Source organism: Papaver somniferum, chromosome 8 (genome assembly GCF_003573695.1).
Source record: "Papaver somniferum cultivar HN1 chromosome 8, ASM357369v1, whole genome shotgun sequence".
Lineage (NCBI taxonomy): Eukaryota > Viridiplantae > Streptophyta > Magnoliopsida > Ranunculales > Papaveraceae > Papaver > Papaver somniferum.
The window spans coordinates 85536802-85559736 of NC_039365.1; the positions used below are offsets into that span (position 1 = coordinate 85536802).

Below are 22935 nucleotides of genomic sequence, written 5' to 3' on the forward strand. Positions count from 1 at the left end.
ATGGATTTCTTGATCTCAACTACACTTTCTATCCTAGTCCAAGACTTAGCTATAGTAGATTATGTTAGAGCATTGCTCGGTCGAACTCGCATGCATTGCTATCTCAAGCATGTTTGTCAATGTTAGTGATCAAAACTATAATTCTTGATTTATAGTCTACTATATCTAAGGACTCAGACTAGGATAGAAAGTGTGGTTGAGCTCAAGAACTCCATGACAATCATCATACAAGACGAAAGACTACTCAAGGAACTGGTGGATGTTCATCGACTAAAAGGTATATGGAGACTTGAACTTCTCTATCACTCAAAAGTCTATTTATCTCCTATTTTGAGACAAAAGTCTTTTTGCTATATAGACTTAGATTATACACATTTGGTATTTCGAGCCGAGTTTACCTCGCCTATCTATTTCTCGAAATATGTGTTGGTAAAGCTTTCGTTTTAGCCAAGTTCAGCTTTACCTAGTGATGAAAGTCATGTTATGTTTCAATCACTTTGAAAATTGCTCTGACGAGAAATGGTTTGTGAATAACAACTATATAACGTCCTCTGAGAATGTTTCAATGATTGAAATGAGAGTTTAGACTATATAACCATTTGGAGGATATGAGAATTGTTGTGGAAACACATATATGTATAAGTCCTTATAGCTTGAACCGAAGTTTGCGAACTTTTTGATAAAGGAAACCGGAGAAGTACGTGAGCTAAGTCCGCGAACTCAGTCCACGAACCCAGTCCGTGAACTGGCGAAGTTCTCAAACCCGAGAATTTCTGCTGGAGTTTGTGAACTCCATCCGCGAACTTAAGTCCGTGAACTTGAGTTGGTTATGTCTAAAAACGATGTTTAGTGAAATTATATTTATAAACTAAGGAATGCAATTGCAAACCATGGATATAGAGTTCATGAACCGATTCATATGAATCAAATCTTTTTTGCTTCAATTATGTCTTGTGTAGTACATAAGATTTTTTTGCAATTGAACAACTCTCTAACTAGTTCATTTGAGTCATTTGAACTAGCTTGGTGAAGAAGAATATGGTTGATATGAAAGTGATCATATGACTAACCATTTTGTTAACTATTGTTGAACCAACTAATGTACAAGTTTGGGTACGGTTACACAAGCCCAGGAACGTGCATTTCATTTGTGTATAAAAATCTATGTTTTCGATCTAACGGTTGATAAATATTAGCTTGAATCTAATCAAGTTTTCATCTAACGATGAATATTGAATGCTTTGTTACTAAGCTAACATTGATTGCAAACCCTGATTTGAAAAACTATATAAGGGAGAACTCTAGCAACTGGGAAACCTAATCCCCACACACTCTGTGTGATACTAGTTGTGCTAAGCTAGAGTCAATTTTCCTTTAACCTTTGGTTTCTTCTTCTAAACAAGGTTAACAACTTAAAGACTTCATTGGGATTGTGAAGCCAGACCGATACTACTTTTCTTGTAGTTGTGTGATCTGATCTTGCTATTTATATCGTACGAGTACAATTGTAATAATTGCCTTGAGATTTATATCTCCGATAGGCAAGAAAAAAGTAATCACAAACATCTTCGTCTCATCGTTTGTGATACCACAATATCTTTTTTCGCTGCGTCGATTAAGACTATTGTGAGGTGATTGATAATACTAGGCTGTTCTTCGGGAATATAAGTCCGGATTATCAATTGGTCCCTGTTCACCTTGATTTATCAAAAGACGGAACAAAACTCATAGGTATATTCGTGGGACACGGGGATATTCCAAAGGCCATGATAAAATTAAGGCCAAACTCTAATTCTCGTATAATTGGCTATGGCCAAGTGATAGACATATTTTTGTGTCTAAGTTGTCCTCAATTTCTTTGTACTTATTATGGTGTTTTGTGTGTTTGTAGGTGTTTTTTTTGGAAAATTCGGCTCGAAAATCACTAGGAGCACCCCCGGAGGACATTTGATATACGGACCCCGGATTTGGCTAAGGTCACCCACGGCTATATGTAGCCAATTTTATCCACGACACCCATCTCCATCTTTTGAATTCTGAAAAAAGGCGGGAAAACATGGTTCTCACCTGAAGAATTTTCGTTCGAAATTGGAAGGCATTGTAGAGAGACTCAATGGCTCAGATTGATGGGGGGGGGGGGGGGGACTCTATTAAGGTTAACAGGCAGGATATGGTTGATTTCGTCGGTTGAAATTGACTAGATAACTCGCAAGAAGAAGTCAGAGCAACACGTACACCGTAAGAGATATTCACGTGATTACAACAAATTTTACGTGTGCTTCTCGTGTTTGGATACCACTTGGTCTCTGAAGAAGCGTGGAGAAGTCAAATAAGGAAATTTCAGAGGCAGCAGACCTGTAGGAGAAGGATTTTTGAAAAAAAAATATTCCAAAAATATTACCCTTCACTGCCGAATAAAGAGATATTACTGTGAGTTATTACAGAGGATTTTCTTCGCCTATTGGGTATAAATATCATCCTGGGGTAGCAGAGAAGGAGCACAGAGAGTTTGGGAGAGTTTAGAACACCACAGTGCAAAGAAAAATCGAGTTGCAGAGCTACCATTTCTGCTGCTGCGTAGCTGAAGAACACGAAGAACAGACCAACCAAGACAGTCGTTTATCAACAGTGTTAATGACACAGAGGCGTGGGTCTTAGAAGCTACAACAACAACGACAGTTTCCTTTTATCATTCTCTGTAACAGTGTTTTGCAACAATTAAAAACCTTGCAAACACCCGATTTTCATCATTTTCTCTCCATTTCATCTTTGTAAACAATTTTTGAAGCGATGAACAAATATTTTGAGTGTATTTACACAATTATAAGCTAAACCCATCCTCTGGGGCGAAGGAGGAAGCTATTTCACCAATGAAAAGTGGTAATCTCTAATTTATGCAATTATTATATGATTATTTGCCTTGATAAATAAATTGATAAAATGGTTTTTGTTAAACAAATGTCATTTCAATTGATGGAGCATGCTAGCCTAGGGTTTTGATGTCCCATACTTCTACAATTTTTATTTCTAAAAAATCAACTATTGCAATATTAAGAATCAATTTGAATGCATGATTTGCATGATTATAATTAGAGAATATAAATCACTTTGATATTGTTAAATAGTGGAATCCATAGCCCCAGTCTTCTCCATATTTTTCATATCACTTTTATTTAAGTTTGCTATATTTTTAGTCTTAAAATTAAATCTAGAATCTTTTTCTTTCACAATTCTCAACGAACCTATTACTACAACATCATTGAAAAATACCATCAATTTTTGGTGCCGCTGCCGGGGACTTGTCTTTAGGCTAGAGTTTTTAGATTTTTTTTTTAAGGTTTTTATTTGTTCTTCTTTACGTTTTTGGGTTTTTGTCTTTTCCTTACAGATTTTGGAATTTGGAGCGAAAGAAAAATTTGCCAAAGCTTTTGGTGAATACTTAAAGATTTAGAGTAAAAGCAAAGCGAAAGGAGCGAAAGAAAAGAAGAAAAAAATTAATTAAAAAAAGAAAAAGATAGAGAGAGATAATTTTATTTTGTTTTTATTCTTTAGAGTTATTTATTTATTTATTTCATTTTTTCAGACTTTCCTTTTCTTTTGCACTATGTTTTTGGACTTTGGACTGTGGACATTTGGGACCTTTTTTTGTTTAACCCTACGGAAGGGTAGTTTAAACATAAATTGTTTGCAGAGAAGGACGACGATTACGATATCGCCTCGGCCCCTCGGGTTCGTACATCACATAGGAGTCATGGCCCGAGTCGATTTCAGCGGTTCATCCCCCGTCTGGAACGGGAGGTAAGTTTATCTAAACACCCGCGAATCCCCTGTCAGCGGGTTTACAATATTACTTCGTTTGCATATATGCTGAGGAATTGAAAACGGCTGCTTTAATTTCCTAGTAAAGGGAAAGCACTGGCCATACAAGATAAGGGTTCGATTTCATCACCGTTCTCTTCTTGCCCGCTTTAGGAAAACGAAACCAAACGCGAACCTAAGCTTAAAATACTGACTAGAACGAGACCGATAGGGTAACGAGCTTAATAGGGAAGTCATTCGAAAAATATTGGTTACTATTTTAAGCATACTTCGAAGTTCATGATAGGTTCTGTGAGTTGAATGCGCCGCCTTGTAACGCCGATGAGGCCTTGGGTATCAAAGCTCCACTGATCTTCCCTCGTCTCTATTCAACTTACTTTAACTCAGACTGATTCCAGAGAGTTTTCTTAAATTGTAACGAATCCCATTTCGAAGGATTAGAAGCTGGTCTAGAAAGAATCTAAGTAGATCCATCATGCTTTTTGTTTGCTAGAAATCAGTAGGTTTGCTGTGGTGGAGTCAGCCTTGTTTGTGTTTGCATAGAAACCCTTCCTTTTAGGACTTTTCTTTTTCTTTTTGTTTTTTCTAGTGTATTCCCGAGGTCATTAGAGAGCGGGCTTGGAAAAGAAACACTCTAGGTTGTTTGATTAGCGACAAACCTAGTAGTTCTTCTTGTGAAGGAGGAGAGCTCGAAGACTCTTCTTTTGAGAGCCCTGTCTTTGGAAATTTCAGCTTTGAAAACTTGACAATTAGTGAAGAAAGTACTCCTAGTCCTTTGGTAGTGCCAGAAATGGCAACTTTGAAAGCTTATTAAACCCAACTAGGACCTCTCTTCCGTCTTGTATCAAGTTAGCTGAAACCGAGGCAAATTATGAACTCAAACCTGGGACTTTACATACGCTCCCGATCTTTTTAGGAAAAGAAAATGAGAACCCCTATTTTCATGTTAGGGAATTTGAGGAAGTTTGTAGTACTCTGAAAATTAAAAACCTTATTGATGATGCGTTGAAACTTAGGTTATTCCCCTTTTCCTTAAAAGATAAAGCCAAATCTTGGCTGTATAGTTTGGATTCTGAGTCAATTGAAACCTATTATCAACTTACATCTGCCTTTATACAGAATTTTTTCCCAAGGCACAAAACATCGTCTATTAGGACACAAATCTGTACTTTTGCTCAACAAGAGTGAGAATCTTTATATAGGTATTTAGAAAGGTTCAATGACTTAATATCTCAATGTCCTCATCATGGTTTAGAGAAGGTTAGGTTAGTTCAGATCCTCTACAAGGGTTTAGATTATTCAACAACAACCATGGTTGAGTCCTTATGCACATGTGGGTTTGAGAATAAAACTGTTGATGAGGCGATAACATTTTTGAATGTAATTGCCGATAAGACCCAACAATGGGAAAATAGTAGGGAACCCCAGAAAACAATTCTCCTAAGTAGAGGAAATGTCAATAGGGTAGAAGGATCTTACGAGTCAGATGCTAAAATAGCATCCATATACAAAATGTTATAAGCCTTAGAATTAGGTCATTATAGTGGTAATAGTGGTAGAATAGAGCCTTTTTGGGAAGGCCATACTGTTGAGGAGCAAGCCAATGCTCTTTATAACAACACCTAGATTCGATAACCGTCAGAAGTTTGACCCATATTCAGAAACATATAACCCTGGCTGGAGAAACCATCCCAACCTTTCTTGGTATAAGGGCCAGAATCAAGGTCAGTCTAGTAACTCTCAGGTTCCCCCAGGTTTTGGCTATACTAAGAATCCTTCAGCTCCGACACAATTTCAGAACCCTTCGGATAAGAAGATTATGAGTTTAGAAGAGTCTCTTGCTTTGTTAACTCGTAACACTGTGCAGTTTCAGCAATCTATTGCTCAAGGTTTAGAAGAAAATAAGAGAATAGGTCAGGCTAACTCTCAGGCTATTTCCGAGTTGAAAACCCAGGTTAGTCAGATAAATGAGTCTTTAAGAGAAAGAGGTAAGTTTTCTAGTCAAACTCAACCCAACCCTAGAGGAATTAATGAAATAGGTGAAAGACCATCCGGTCATGTAAATGCTATTAAAACCCTTAAGAGTGGTAGAGTGATAGACAACAAGGTTTCCATGCCTGATAGTGAACATGTTGTAGTTCACCCTTCTGAACCAGAAACCGAGGAGACTGATAGAGTCTCTAAAGAGACCAATGAGGGTCATATTGAGCCCGGCTTTGTTCCTAGAGCCCCATTCCCACAGCTCCTAGTTCCAACTAAGAGGGATTCCACCTTTAATGATATATTGGAGGTTTTTAAGAAGGTAACTATCAACCTTCCATTATTAGATGCAATTAAGCAGATTCCCGCTTATGCCAAGTTCCTTAAGAATATATGTACGCGAAAGCGAAAGCTTAGTGTCCAGAAGAAAGCCTTTCTAGCTAGTCCAAGTTTCTCATTTCGAGGAAAAGTTTCGGTAGGAGAAGGAAACAACTGAGGGATCCGAATCGAACCTAAATGGGAATGACATGAAAAGTATTTTTCAAAACCTATCATTAAGGGCATGATGATGATATACGAGAGCACTTCACTCGAGGAAGCGTAAAAAAGCGCTAAGCAGCCCCGTCCAATCTGGCCAACCTTTCGACTTGGGACATAGACCGCAAGATCAGCAGAAGGGGCCTGCTGATAGAGCTAGGTGGAGAGGCGATACCAATTATCAGGTCAGAGAGACGCCTGGCCCAGATTAGGCAGGAACATAACTTAGTGAGACACTTCCTTTATCATTTTACTTTATGTCCCCGCGTATGGAATAACCTTCTTTATATTCATCGGCAAGCTAGAAAAACCCTTTTAATTTATTAAGGAAACGGAAAGTTCCACACTTATTACCGTGACATCCTCGCCACCATAAGCTAGAGCATTAAGAGCATAGTCACAACAGGTACAATTTCCCATATTAAGTAACGGTAGCAATGGCTCTCTGCTAGTGCTTATAATTGGTATTTCCATTATTCAGAACACCACTACTCCTAAGTATAAAGACCCAGGGTCCCCTACCATTTCTTGCACAATAGGTAAATACCGTGTTGAGAAAGCCTTGCTTGACTTAGGATCCAGTGTGAACTTACTTCCATACCATGTGCACTTTAAGATAGGACTTGGTGAGATGAAACCTACCCAGATAACACTTCAGTTAGCTGATAGGTCCGTTAAAATTCCTCGTGGTGTAATCGAGGATGTTCTTATAGAGGTCGACAATTTTATATATCCAGTGGATTTTGTTATCCTAGATACCCAACCTGTCCCCGACCCAGAGAACCAAATACCAGTGATTTTAGGTCGCCCATTTTAAGCTACATCCAATGCGATCATTAACTGTCGAAATGGTATTATGAATTTGTCTTTTGGTAATATGACTATTGAGCTGAACATTTTTAATAATAGTAAGCTACCCTCTGAACTAGATGACTCGAACATAGAAGATGTGAACATGATAGGAACATTAGTCGAGGAGTCATTACCAAACACTTTGTTAGAAGACCCATTAGAGAAATGCCTAGATCAGTTTGGGATTGATTTTGATGACGATAATGTGATTAATGAGGTGAATGATTTGTTAGACACTAATAATGGATGGAAATATAAGTTCGAACCACTACCAATTTCTAAGTCTACCCTAGTTCCTTCGTTAGAAGAGCCTCCTAAGTTGGACCTAAAACCATTACCAGATATCCTGAAATATGTGTTTTTAGGCACGTCTGAGACTTTACCTGTGATTGTAGCATCCGACTTGGATAGTGATCAGGAAAGTAGGCTAGTAACCGTCCTTCAGAATAACAAGGAAGCTTTAGGATGGACCATAGCATATATTAAGGGTATAAGTCCTACTGATTGCGTGCATCATATCTATTTAGAAAGTGACACCAAACCTTCTAGGGGATGCAACGTAGACTAAACCCTAATATGAAAGAATTAGTTCGAACCGAGGTTCTTAAGCTGTTAGATGCAGGCATTATCTACCCTATTTCAGACAGTAAGTGGGTCAGCCCCGTTCAGGTTGTTCCCAAGAAATCCGGTATTACTGTAGTCCTGAATGATAACAATGAGTTAATTCCAACCCGAGTGACCACGGGTTGGCGTGTCTGTATTGACTATAGGAAATTGAACAAGGTCACTATGAAGGACCACTTTCCCCTTACCTTCATCGACCAAATGCTATACAGATTAGCTGGACGTAGCCATTACTGCTTTTTAGATGGATACTGCGGTTATAATTAGGTTGTCATAGCCCCAGAAGACCAAGAGAAAACCAATTTTACATGTCCCTTTGGTACCTTTGCGTATAGACGCATGACTTTCGGGCTATGTAATGCCCCTGCGACCTTTCAGCGTTGTATGCTGAGCATATTTTCTGACATGGTAGAACGGTTCTTAGAGGTCTTTATGGATGATTTTTCAGTGTTTGGTTCGTCTTTCGATGAGTGCTTGCATCATTTGTCATTAGTTTTGACTAGGTGTAAGGAAAAGAATTTAGTGCTTAATTGGGAGAAATGTCACTTCATGGTTCGTTCAGGAATTGTTCTAGGGCATATCGTATCTTCGAAGGGTACAGAGTTAGATAGAGCCAAAGTTGACCTTATTAAAACTTTACAGGTCCCAAAAATCGTAAGAGATATTAGGTCATTCTTTGGGCATGCAGGTTTTTATCGTCGATTCATTAAGGATTTTAGCTTGATTTCTAGACCTCTCTGCAATTTGCTTGCAAAAGATGTTAAGTTTGTCTTTGATGATGCTTGTTTAGAGGTTTTTGAGAAGCTTAATACGTTACTTACTACCGCCCCCATAGTCCAGGCACCCAACTGGAACCTACCCTTTGAGATCATGTGTGATGCTTCAGATTATGCTATTGGTATTGTGCTAGGTCAGCGAAAAAACAAATTACTTCATGTGATTTACTATGCTAGCAAAACTCTGAATGATGCCCAGTTGAACTATACCACTACCGAGAAGGAACTGTTAGCCATTGTGTTTGACTTAGACAAGTTTAGACCCTATCTCTTACGTTCTAAGATCGTAATATATACTGATTATGCTGCTTTGAAATATATTCTATCTAAAAAGCATACGAAACCTATATTGATTAGGTGGATCCTTTTGTTGCAATATTTTTCTCCAGACATTAGAGACAAAAAAGGTGTCGAAAATGTAGTAGCAGACCACTTGTCTAGGCTAGTTGTTGATTCCCCTCCTATAAGGGATGGCTTTCCTGATGAACAACTGTTCTTTGTTACCCAATTACCTTGGTATGCAAATATAGTGAACTATCTTATTACTGGTCGAATGCCCCAACATTGGGGTAAACAAGATCGTTCTAGGTTTTTAGCCGAGGTGAAGCACTTCTTTTGGGATGATCCTTATTTGTTTAAGTATTGTCCAGACCAGATTATTAGGAGATGTATACCTGAGGACCAGTCCAATATTATTTCCTTTTGTCATGATCATTCTTGTGGGGGTCACTTTAGTGCTAAGAAGACCGCTGCTAAGATATTGCAGTGTGGATTCTATTGGCCTTCGTTGTTTAAAGACTCCCATAGTCACTGTGTTACTTGTGAGCGTTGCCAAAAATTAGGAATCATTTCCCGTAGGAACATGATGCCCTTGAACCCTATTTTAGTTGTTGAGGTCTTTGATGTGTGGGGTATTGACTTTATGGGTCCGTTTCCTAATTCTTTTGGTAACTTATACATCCCTGTTGCTGTAGACTATGTCTCTAAGTGGATTGAGGCGGTTGCGTGTAAAACCAAATACCATAGGGTTGTGGTTGAGTTCTTGAAAGATAATATACTTACACGTTTTGGTACACCGCGTGCTATAATTAGCGATGGAGGGTCGCACTTTTGTAATGGACCTTTTAGGCTTTTGATGAAGAAATATGGTATTAAACATAAGGTAGCTACCTCGTATCATCCACAAACTAGTGGTCAAGTAGAGGTTTCCAATAGGGAGATAAAACGTATATTAGAGAAAACAGTTAATCCTAATCGGAAAGACTGGTCGTCTAGGCTTACTGATGCCTTATGGGCTTACTGTACTGCGTTTAAGACCCTCATTGGAATGTCACCTTATCGACTTGTGTATGGAAAGGCATGTTACTTACCTGTTGAGTTAGAACATAGAGCATATTGGGATGTTAAGAAACTAGATTTTTCACTCGACAAGGAAGGAGCCCATAGGAAACTCCAGCTCAATGAGTTGGAAGAAATTCGTAGAGATGCATACGATAGTGCTAAGGAGTATAAGAACAAAATGAAACTTGTGCATGATAAGAATATTTTAAGAAAGTCATTTTCTCCAGGTCAAAAAGTTCTTCTGTATGATACCCGCTTGCATCTTTTCCCTGGGAAGTTACGTTCTCGGTGGACGAGTCCTTTTTATTGTTCGCACTGTCTTTCTTCATGGAGCTGTTGAGATCGAGACACCGGATGGTAGTAGTTCTTCGAAGGTTAACGGTCAGAAATTGAAACCCTTTTTAGAGCCCTTTCCTACAGGTGATGTTGAGGAGGTCCCTCTGGAGGACCCTGTTTACCCTTGATTGACCATCGAGGCGATTGTATGTTGTATATTAGTTTTTGATTTCTCTCTTCACCCAGGTACTATCTTTCCGACTTCTCTCTTTACTGATTACTCATGTTATTTTACTTTTTGGTATTGCTATTTCATTGAAAACATTGAGGACAATGTTAGATTTAAGTTTGGGGGTGGGGAAGAAACTTTTTGTTAGCTTTTAGTTGCAATAAATAAACTCCAGAGCCTAGAAATTTATGCTTATTAAGGTTGGCAGTAACCAAAATAAGTGGATGGGAACATCTTGGTTGTAGGAGTTGAGGAACCAATCTGATTAGATGGAAACATATAAAGAGTCTATTCATAAAAGCACAGAGCTCAGGTGTTAGAATTAAAAAAAAAACATGGTAGTTTCGCCATATCTCGTTGAATCCTAATCCCTTCTGTTTTTATTTCTTAAGTGATTTGGTGGGGCAAACGATTCAACTTGTTACCATTGCTAGGTGAAATAGAGTGATTGAGATACCAATAAAATAAAATAAAAAAAAAGAAAAAAATTTGAGACCAGACCATCAGACCAACCGGAATAAATTCAATAAAGTCGACCACTGGTGCCCTTGTATATGCGAGTTGTGTTGACCTAGAGTTAGGTTTATCGACCAGTAGTCCCCTTGTATATGCCAGTTGTGTTGATATTATTCAGACCGGTATCTCAGTCCATTAGGATAGGTTCATCTTGGCAGAGGCCTTCATACAGATATGGGAAACACCGTTCACTTTAAACCATCGATTTTTTCTATTTATCAATCTTCTTAATCTTTCCATATGATTGGTTGACTCTGGTTATGATGTCCAGAAACTATCTGAGTAGAGCTCTGTCACTTATATATGAATTTTAGTATGCTGAGTGCAAACTCGTGTACAACAATTGGAATTTCGCATCAGGGTACTTCCTCCTGAAGCCAATGAGAGTATTCCAACCAAGGAGATTCTTTAGTGCCTTCCAAGGTTCTTTGCAGATAGCTAGGGTCTGGAGTAAAGGTTTTGTGGGTACACCTCTGGTAAACCCTCCGGAGACAACACTCCGCCGCTAGGGCCACCTAGCGGTTTAACGGCTTGCTGCACGTGCTAAGTGTAGTCATTTTATTTTCTAGATTAGTTTTGCTCGAGGACTAGCAAATAATAAGTTTGGGGGGTATTTGATAGACACATTTTTGTGTCTAAGTTTTCCTCAATTTTCTGTATTGTTGGTACTCGATTTTATACTTATTATGGTGTTTTGTGTGTTTGTAGGTGTTTTTTTTTGGAAATAAATATTGTTGGAAAATTCGGCTCGAAAAATCACTCGGAGCACCCCCGGAGGACATTTGATATACGAACCCCGGATTTGGCTAAGGAGCACCCACGACTATATGTAGCCCAATTTTGTCCACAACACATCTTCATCTTTTGAATTCTGAAAAAAGGCGGGAGAACATGGTTCTCACCTGAAGAATTTTCGTTCGAAATTGGAAGGCATTGTAGAGAGACTCAATGGCTCAGATTGATGGGGGGGACTCTATTAAGGTTAACAGGCAGGATATAGTTGATTTCGTCGGTTGAAATTGACTAGATAACTCGCAAGAAGAAGTCAGAAAAAACGTACACCGTAAGAGATATTCACGTGATTACAACAAGTTTTACGTGTGCTTCTCGTGTTTGGATACCACTTGGTCTCTGAAGAAGCGTGGAAAAGTCAAATAAGGAAATTTCAGAGGCAGCAAACGTGTAGGAGAAGGATTTTTGGAAAGAAAATTTTCCGAGAATATTACCCTTCACTGCCGAATAAAGAGAGATTACTGTGATTTATTACGGAGGATTTTCTCCGCCTGTTGAGTATAAATATCATCCTGGGGTAGCAGAGAAGGAGCACGGAGAGTTTGGGAGAGTTTAGAACACCACAGTGCAAAGAAAAATCGAGTTGCAGAGCTACCATTTCTGCTGCTGCATAGCTGAAGAACACGAAGAACAGACCAACCAAGACAGTCGTTTATCAACAGTATTAACGACACAGAGGCGTGGGTCTTAGAAGCTACAACAACATCGACAATTTCCTTTTATCGTTCTCTGTAACAGTGTTTTGCAACAATTAAAAATGTTGCAAACACCCGATTTTCATCATTTCCTCTCCATTTCATCTTTGTAAACAATTTTTGAAGCAATGAGCAAATATTTTGAACGTGTTTACACAATGATGAGCTAAAACCATCATCTGGGGAGAAGGAGGAAGCTATTTCATCAATGAAAAGTGGTAATCTCTAATTTATGCAATTATTATATGATCATTTGCCTTGATAAATAAATTGATAAAATGGTTTTTTTTAAACAATTGTCATTTCAATTGATGGAGCATGCTAGCCTAGGGTTTTGATGTCCCATACTTTCGATCTACAATTGTTATTTCTAAAAAATCAACTATTGCAATATTAAGAATCAATTTGAATGCATGATTTGCATGATTATAATTAGAGAATATAAATCACTTTGATATTGGTAAATAGTGGAATCCATAGCCCCAGTCTTCTCCATATTTTTCATATCACTTTTATTTAAGTTTGCTATATTTTTAGTCTTAAAATTAAATTTAGAATCTTTTGCTTTCACAAGTCTCAACGAACCTATTACTACAACATCATTGAAAAATACCATCACCAAGTTGTGCCTTAACCGGCCGATACTGAGCTATTACCAAAGGTATGTTGGCTCAACCTCCATAGATGACCGCAAACATGCTACAATGTTGTACACGTGTCTAAGACGCCCATGGCTAAGATGATATCCAACTATTTTGGTCTCAATCATCGTGAGTAGCTCTGAGCATGTCACGCCACTTTCAAAGCCGCAGCTTGCTAAGATAATCTCATCGCCACCTTAGGACCAAAACGTGCCAAACGCCACGGTCCAGGATATGCCACAACGTCTCCAATGAGTCACGGCTTAACTGGTTAAGACCGTGGCCAAGTTATGGCCCCACCATTCCTATCTCATCTACCGTAGCTAAGGCCGAACATATTAAATCCGCAGCTTACCAGGTAAGCGCTAGCACTATATTAGGCCATGCCATGACAAACCCTAATGCCATATTAGGTCACGCCACGCTATACTACGCCAACGGCCATGATAACACCTAATTTCAACTGCTGCAGCTCATGCCAAATATATTAGGCCATTTCTGGGATCTCAATCTACTAGGTTAATTTCAACGCCACTATAGGCTAATGCTAAACCTTAGCGATACTTTTTAGGTCACACCGGTACTTCCTATTTTATACCCATAATTAAGCCATAGTGTATCGTGCTACATGTCATGCGACTATATATTTAACACCTCAATACATCATGCTAAGATCGTGGCCTAGTCATGGCATGTCTAATTAGGAAAGAGTAGACATACTATGCTACTTTTATGTCATTGGCATGCCATGCTTATCTCTGGTACTATATCCAACTTTGACGTGCCAAGCTATCTTCTAACACCTTAATAAGCTATGAGCATGCCGCGATACCCTAGTTGGCCATGGCTAAGTTTTTTCTACAACAACATCATATAAACTCGATCAAACATGTCTATAAAACATGTGGCATATAAACGACCATGATTTGGCTAAAGGAAGATGAAGTCTATGACTCCATTAAAATTCTTATGAAACATCAAAATACGTCACATTGAGGGATTCTTCATGGGGTATTGATCTGGTGGTTTACAACAAAATGCAGCGTGACAACACCCATGGTGAGATGTTACTAACAGTGGTGACGATTATAGAAGCTGGGGAGATAATGGATGCGGTGAAAAGGGTTTTCCAGAAACTTCCCTAAAATATCTCACCTTACCTCCATCATCTCCATATTTCCTATCTCTCCACAACCTCACTACCTCCACTACTTACGAGAAAGGCAGTGTGTATTCCAAACTAGTCTAAATAGGCCACTTAGCCTATTCAGAAGATAGAACAAGCTTACAGTACCCAAAAGCTCTATTATTCTTCATAGTTCAACACCCAAATACACAATTCAATACCACTGCAATTTCTTTAACTCTTCTGCTTCCCTCCCCTAAGATCAACCCATGTTCCTCTCCTTTTGACCGAAGCAGGACGGAACAGTTGCTTTCGTGGTTTAGGCTTGTTTTGTTCGATTTTGATTTTCGAACCTAAAGAGAAAGTACCATGGTGGTGCATTTATATTGGCTAGAAGTAATTTTTAGGCCTAACAACCCTGTGTTACATGATATTATAGTAGTACGATAAGACCATTTTAACTCAAGCCACTTGTAATTGATAACGTATGTAGCTCTTGTTAATTTGTGTGATTCTAGATACTTAGTAGCTCTTGTTAATTTGTGTGATTCTGGATGCTTTGACAATTCGTGAATCTGGGACCATTGGAATAATTAGTTCTACAATTCAAAGAGACGTATTTATATAGGTACGGTTTGATTGTTCTTTTAAGGGAAGAAATGTGGACAATTAATTCGAAGGAACAAGTCTTGTGCTGTACCGGACAATCCAGGTTTTTGTTTAACAATGTGTATGAATGGTCATTAATAATCATAACATGTTGCAGTTGTAAATAATAATGTCATTTGGTACGGAGTAATATTTGACCATATCGGGTAACTATGGAGTAATTTTTAAAAAACCGGGAGAAGTTTTACCCCAGTTTTTCCTCGGCGGATGTTGAAAAAGAACGGGATGCGTCATCTGAAGGTGAGGGGATGGACGGTGTCCGTCCTTGTCTCTCTAGCTTTATTTTTCTTCGAAAGTGTGGTGAGGGATGGGAACCAGGCCCCATATGAAGGTGAGGGGACTACTTTACTGTCTTTCTCTCCAGTTGTTCAAGTATTCTGTGAAATTTACTTTTCTTTTGATGGTGTTATGTAAACGGTGGTATAAGTTTGTCACGGTGGCCCTCTCCCTATTGTCAAATTCCAAGTCCTTGGGCATTCTCTCCATGTTGTATTAAAAAACTCGATGGCCTTCTCTTCTTCTTCTTATTCTCCTCTACCAAACTATACTTATAGTAATAAGAAGGAGAAGAACTGGTCTAATCAGCGAAACCAAGATAAATATATCTCAACACCACAAGGAGGAGGAAGAGGAGCAAAACCACAATCAGCATTCAGTTGTTCTGGATTTGCTCCTGTCTGTAGGTGCTTCTCATCGCGGTGGTCAACCTTGTTCTTTATATTCTTATCGTTTTCTTCCTCCTACTTCCTCAATCCTCACCTTCTGTGCTGCTTCTAATCCCATACCCACTCCCCATTCGAACACCAACATCATTACAAGTATTAGTATTAATCCATCTCCATCTCCATCTCCATCTCCTAGTACTATAAAAGCAGAAGAGGGAATACATCAACAAGGCAAAGGAAGAAAACATATCACCAACCCGAACAACAAGAACAATCACAACAGAGGATATCAAAAGAGGAGGAGAGTACTACTCATAACACTAAGCGTTCTCGTTCCGGTTGTTATTTGCTTATTTTTATTAACTATGGCCTGCCTTGCATTCCTGAATTTCAAAAGAAGATCAAAGAGAGTTGAAGATTTCCAGGATCATCAACCTGGTACCCCTAGTAGTATTTGCAGTACTAGTAGTTTTGGTAGCAGTAGTTCTCAATCAAAGAAGATGATGAACCACAAAATTAACAACAACAAGATGTTTTTCAATAATCCAGCAGCTGGTTCATTAATAGCATCATCTGTACCCAGGAGATTTACGTGGGAAGAGATTGAGGGTCTCACTATGAATTTCTCTTCTCGTGTAGTCGGTGAAGGAGGTTTCAGCACAATTTACCTGTCTCATTTCTCTGATTCCATTCTTGGTGCTCTTAAGATTCATGGTGGTAACAGTGAGCGTCTCAATCGTATGTTCAAACAAGAACTCGAAGTTCTCCTTCACATCCGACACCACAATATCGTTAGCCTCCTTGGCTATTGCGATGAAAAAGGTCAGTTCCCAGTTCCCCGCTCGTTCATGAATTTTGTCTTAAAATTATTAAAACTCTGAAAATTGTGTACTAAATTTTTCTTTGGATTTTACAGAAGAAGGTGCTTTGGTATTCGAATACATTCCGAATGGAACTTTATACGATAAACTCCACCACGGAAATGAAAAGGAGGTACTATCATGGAAGAGTAGGATGTCCATCGCATTTCAATTAGCCCAAGCAATTGAATATCTACACGAAGAATGCAAACCACAAATAGTACACGGCGACATTAAATCTTCAAACATTCTACTCGACGATCAACTCAATCCTAAACTATGCGATTTCGGATTCTCTAAAATGGGATTTTCTTCGACTGTCATTAAGTCATCAATGAATCCAATAATGGGTTCTCCTGGTTATATGGACCCACTCTACTTAAGAACAGGAATTGCTTCCAAGAAGAATGACGTTTACAGTTTTGGGGTAATAATTCTGGAACTAATTACAGGAATCGAGGCATTCTGTTCAGAGAAAGAACAGTTGCTGACTTCAGTTGCAGGTCCAATAATTAGAGACGCAAATAAGGTGGCAGAAATGATGGATCCAAGAGTGGCAGGAGATTTGGTGCAAGAAGAAGCTAAGATCATGGCAACCATATCGGCGCAATGTTTAAGACAACAGAGTAGTTTGAGGCCTTCTATGTCTGAGATTTTGCATACCATGAGAGACAAAATCTCCTTCTAGTTCTTGATAGATAGCTAGCTCATGAAATTGAATAACTATACCAAATTACATGTGTGCAATTACTGTAAATTTTTCCAGAAATGGGTTTAGCTTTGTGCACAGTAAATTTTTTTTATACCGCCCTATATACATTGAAGAAGCAAACAAAAAAAGAAAAAAAGGTTTTTTGAATCAATTGGAGAGCTGAGGGGTAAACTTGATTATCACCTCTGAGTTTCTTAATTACTTTGTTAATACAATTGAAGAGAGTATGGTGTATCATCTTAAACTAATTCCATTTTATTTTTCATTTGGAAATTTAAATTCGTCTCTCTACCCCCTGCCGTCCCACCAGAACCATTCTCAAGAATTAAAATTACCATGTACACATCCTTAGTCTCACAATAGACCTTTTCTTCCCCTTTTTGCCGTCCCACCAGAACCACTCTCAGGAGAACAATTCCATTAATGGGATTTATCAAAATACAGAGTAATACCGCGGTTTAACAGTGAAACATTGCTCTGATGCCGAGCTAACCCTTGTCCATGGCTTCCGTAAACGTTCGTGATGCCGGGTAGATTTGTAGTAAAACCATTGGGGGTGGGCAGATAGAAACAAAATGAGCTGGGGAAGTCAAAAAGGGTAGGCAGATGCATGCAATCAAAAGAAGAAGAAAGAAAGGCAAAGCGAAGTGGAGCAGCTCATCAGTGGTCCACTCCATCCCAGTAGATGCAGCAGAGTCAGTCTGGGCCATGCATACATAGGTATAAAGGGATCATGGTGCCCTTGACAGTAGGGAGGGAGTAGTGGAGGTGGATTCTGAATGCAGGCACTGAAAAGTCAATAATAAGCAGTGAATGAGTGAGTGTGTCTTGCAATAGTAGTAAAGTATATGTACAATCAATGGCTTTTTTCAATGATGATAGAAGTAGTCTAGTAGATTGATTGAATGATTGTAATAGTAGCATCTGATGGTGACTTGATCTGGAAGTATTCAACAGAGAGTGACAACTCAGAGAGACCCCTTTTCCAAGCTACATTATCGGATTTCCAAGCAAAGCAAACTAACAGCGCAAAGCAAAGGCAGTGAAAAAAAAAAGTAAAGTAAAACTTAAGGATATGTTAAATAATTAACAAAAAAGAAAAGAAAAGGTTTCTTCATCCATTGAAATTCGATCATAGTCTTCTGCATGTTCTCCATCAACAACAAGAATATCTTATAATAGAGTTGAATTGAAACAGTAAAAGTAGCTTTAGTTTACTGGGGATGAAGACCTTTTAGTATAGATCGGTGATACTTTGGGTGTGATGTTGAAACTTGGATGCCAAAACGTGCCTGCTTGATGATTCGGTCACTCCAGCTAACCAGTGGAGCCCCTACCCGAGATCATTTACAGATGGCATAGATGCAGATTCAGACTTCCTAATTCCTCCTCATGGTCTAATTCCATTGAAGGGGAGATATGATAATACACTACTTAACAACTAACAATCTACATCATGACGTCTTTGAAGTTTTAAATTTAGATTTGACTTTGTAACTAAATGTTAGTATTTCTCAATAATACTTATTATGATTAGATTAGACGAAGAAGAAGAACCCATTCTAACAGCCTCCCATGTCTTATCGATCGATAAAAACGAAATCACATCCACCAATACCCACGGTAGATACGATGCAGAGTGTTTGAATAATATGCACCAGCCTATCTAATCTGTGGGGGTTGTGATTAGTTACAACATTAATTGGCATTTTTGCACTACTTCGTCACTAGCTAGATATGCCGTCTAACCGTATATGGACAACTAACTAGCTCGGTTGTTAAAAGTTCATTCTCATGGATAATTGCAATATATATATATATATATATATTCATTACTTATACTCGTAGCTCCATCAACAAAAGAGAAATTAGTAATGATAGAAATATTATGCAAGTCCAATTATAAGTTGGACGGACAACCTCCATGATCCACATGATGATGGCTGGCACTATAGCGCATAAAAATGCGAGTGTATGACGGGAAGGGTGGTGGGAATAAAGGAGGGGGCACCAACTATTTAGCAGGCTTTTTTTTCCTATAAAGTTAATAATAATTAATCAGAAAGTTGTTAAACATAAACCAATTTCTAAAGCTTAAGTGGGGGAATTAATAATGAGATGCTATCACGTGAAATGAATTCTAATGGCCATGTGATTTGATCCCATTATTTGTGATGGTGAATTTTGGGACTACTTGTCATTTTATTTTATCTTGTTTCAAAACTGTCTACAGCTAAATTTTGGTTTGTATGAGCAACAAGGTTGTCATGATCATTGAGCTGCACAGCTCCTCTTTCAACCCATTTCAACAGCTAACAATAAATCATCCTAATAATTGGTTGACAATAATGATGTTTTAAATAAGTAATGACATTGTGTTGTGAGTAATGTAAATATTTTGGTTATTATAACTGTATGTAATCAAGTTAATGAAATCAGAATTAACAGCTAATTACAAAACTTAGGGAAGGAATGTTGGAGCACAATCTAGATCCTAACGGAATCAAAGGAATCTGGATTTATATATAAAGTTATAACTTAGTTAGGCGTAGATTACACGGTATCACATTTATTTTTGTTGTCCAATATACTCTTTGATTAGATTTAATTAATCCCATTTGATTTGGAAGAAGTTGCAATCATCGACACAACGAGAGAAAAGAATTAAACTGCCTCGAGTACTTCTACCTACTAACATTATGCTGATGGCAAAAGTATAGACAATTTATTACCAAGTCCAACATACACAACCAGTTCATTCGTATTGCAGATATTTTCATGCCAACTATTGTGTGACCAATTAATGGGGATATAATTGGTGTTTTTTCCCCTAATGGTGGACCAGGTACCCCTCCTGCTGCATTTCCCTTGCTGTATTCTGTTGTTGTACCGTTGTATGGAAAACGAGAGTTTGTCCAAGCATTTCGAGAATAACTTAGTTTAAAGGTTTGTGAACACGTAAATCACGAATGCATCTATATGTTCATAAACAATGTTCGCATTCTATACACATGCTCGCACTGATGAGACGATTGTATTGATTTCTTGGCTCAAAACCTTCGGGTTTATCATTGCCTCGTCTAATATCATCTCCAGAGGCGTTCACATAGAGGAAGATAAAGAAAACGAAGTGTAAAAATAATACTCGTGGAGTATGAAATGGATGTAAAGTGCTGAAATGTAAATAAAACTGGGATTTATGTGGTTCAGCACTAAGGCCTACATCCACGGGGTTGTCGTTTACACTATGCATTTGATGATTACAGAGGTAGTCGAATGACTTTGGAGTTTACATAGGTCTGCGAATTTTAAAAGGTAAACTTACACTAACAACTCTTCTCTCTCGACTTCCCTCTAAACCTCTCTCTCTTTTTCGATCCCCTCTCTCTTGGTAGAGAGGGGGTATTTATAGGGTTAGAGTGTGGGACCCGTTTCTGAGAGCCGTTGGAACCTTATCTTCTTGTGCTTTGTGTCCATCACGCAGGGGTCTTCGTTCATTGCTTGATCACGCAGAGTCATCCTCGTTCGTTCCACGGGTTGATCGACACGTACACTGCTCAGAGTGTTTAATGCGGGTAGTTGAGACGCATGCTCGTGTCAGACAAGTGTCTTCTACCCCTGTCACGTCCATGTCAGTCAACCTTCTCTTCACCGTTGATCTTGGCTTCTTTTGGGGATGAGATAAAGCAACTCTTCGGGAGTTATTTGGTGCTCCGCAGTACACCGTGCTTTTGGTACATCCTTTAACTTCTGCCCTTGGATTTATTTGGGCGAAGATCCGACGTTGACAGGATGGGCTTCTTGGCTGTGGGCGTGTGTCTTCATGTTTTGATGACTTGGTCCGCATGCTCTCCACATATCTTCTCACATACACGTGTTTGATGATAAAATATGTACACACAAGGTCTATAATTCTCAAAGGTAACTCATTGCGAATGTAGAGTTTGGAGTGGATAATGCATGGCAGTTGTCTACTTCTGCATTATGGTGAGACAACAAGATAACTGTTGATAAGGTGTAATTCACATTTATGGACATACAAATGACATACAGATTTCTCATCTAATGTCATCTTACAAAAAAAACAAAAAAAAAAACCTGAAAAGAGTATAGCATTAGGCATTCTATGTGAGCGTCCTAGCCAATAGTAGGGGACATTCATGGTTGTTTGATCCCCGAGGCCCACCCCACTGCTCCTTCAACAATCGCAATGTTATACCTCTTTCTATATCGCATATAGTTGTCCTAATAATTCTTGATAATAATGATGGTTTATATGGCCGAATATTGCAGAAATGGCATGTCACTAGGGAAGCTGAGGGATTGGGTTGTGGATCTGTCAATACAAACAAATTTGGGACATAACAACCCACGGAAGATTACCCTTTCTTCCCTTCGTGCGCATCCGGTTGGGTGGTTTTGGGAGAGCTAATCCGCACCGTTAATTGGAGTTATTTTTAGAAGCGAAGAAATGCTACACATAAAAGGCTCCACATTATTATCCTGGTTTGATTGGGGTATACTCAGATTAATTGGAGTATACCTAATAAGACAAAATCCGGATCATTATGAAGTAAAACACACCACCCCTTAACCAGTTATTTTCAAAATACCTAATCTATCTTTGTATAATTAACACTAAGAATGTGTTTAGGTTAATTAATTTATTTACTTAATTAGTTGAATTAAAATTCTCAAATTAGGTATTGTTTGAATTGAATTCATGGATTATGTGTTATGATTTTTGATGATTTTTTTTTTTTGAGATTTTTTTTTGTGACGGAATTGAAACCACACTAGCCAAACACTTCTACAAAGGGGATTGCAAAGATGCTGAGTGAATTCATACTCAAAATTACAGAAGGAATTAACACTTTTAATTCTGAAAATATGAAAAGTCGGCAAGGTCGACAAACAAATACCCTACCGACTATGAAAAGTCGGCAAGATCGACAAAACAATACCCTGCCGATTATAGGATTTTTGACATACAAAGAAGGTGTTACAAATGCATGATTAGTCAACAAGGTATTAATTTCATAACCAGCCGACTAAACTATAGTCGGCAAGGTATAAGGATGAATACCGTGCCGACCCTGTAAATGCTAATTTCAGAGATAAAAAGTCGGCAAGGTATAAGGATGAATACCGTGTTGACCCTGTAAATGCTAATTTCAGAGATGAAAAGTCGGCAAGGTTGACAAAAAAAATACCATGTCGATTAGTATTAGTCGGCAAGATTGACAAAAAATACCTGCCGACGTTTGGTAAAAATGTTGAGTCATAAAGGATTTGAGATTCGGTATGATTTTGTACCCAATCTCAAAACCCGTATGATACACATTTTTTTTTTGAATAAGGAATGGTTATATTAGAAAAGAAAAATAATTACAAGACTAGGAACAGTGCATTCACAAAATTACATACGGATGACTGTATCCCAATGAAATAAGACCTGATTTACAGAAACGGATTTAAACACATCCTTATCCAAAAACCAAAGAAAAATAGTCTGCTTTATAAGCAAAATAAGTTCCTCAACTTCCATAGCCCTACCACCAAAAGCCCTGTTATTCCTTTCCTTCCAAAGGTGCCAAAAAACAGCATAAATCACCTTCCACCAAATCTCCCTACATTTTCCTGTAAGATTATTGAGTTTCCAAGCCTCAAAATGTTTCTTCATAGTATTAGGCAACCCAACAAATCTTGAACGCATTAAAGAAATGCGACCAAACTTCAAAAGCATATGGACAACACAACAAAAAGTGATCACTAGTTTCTTCATCCCTTTTACAGAACAAACACTTATCATCTTGCATAGTCAC

The 22935-nt window shown here is 38.3% G+C and overlaps 1 protein-coding gene across 1 annotated transcript; it reads left to right on the forward strand.

The window, feature by feature from the left end:
- The first annotated feature begins 15315 nt into the window (after positions 1 to 15315).
- LOC113301882 (probable receptor-like protein kinase At1g33260) lies at positions 15316 to 17305 on the forward strand. The gene is made up of 2 exons (XM_026550724.1): positions 15316 to 16360; positions 16455 to 17305. The coding sequence occupies exons 1-2, from the start codon at positions 15904 to 15906 to the stop codon at positions 17084 to 17086; spliced, it is 1089 nt and encodes a 362-aa protein (XP_026406509.1). The 5' UTR covers positions 15316 to 15903; the 3' UTR covers positions 17087 to 17305.
- The last annotated feature ends 5630 nt before the right edge of the window (positions 17306 to 22935 follow it).

Bases quoted from the DNA above. Each gene is read 5' to 3' on its own strand.
- LOC113301882 (XM_026550724.1), top strand. From the start codon at position 15,904: ATGGCCTGCCTTGCATTCCTGAATTTCAAAAGAAGATCAAAGAGAGTT. The intron at 16,361-16,454 runs GTCAGTTCCCAG...TGGATTTTACAG, and splicing joins TGGCTATTGCGATGAAAAAG to AAGAAGGTGCTTTGGTATTC.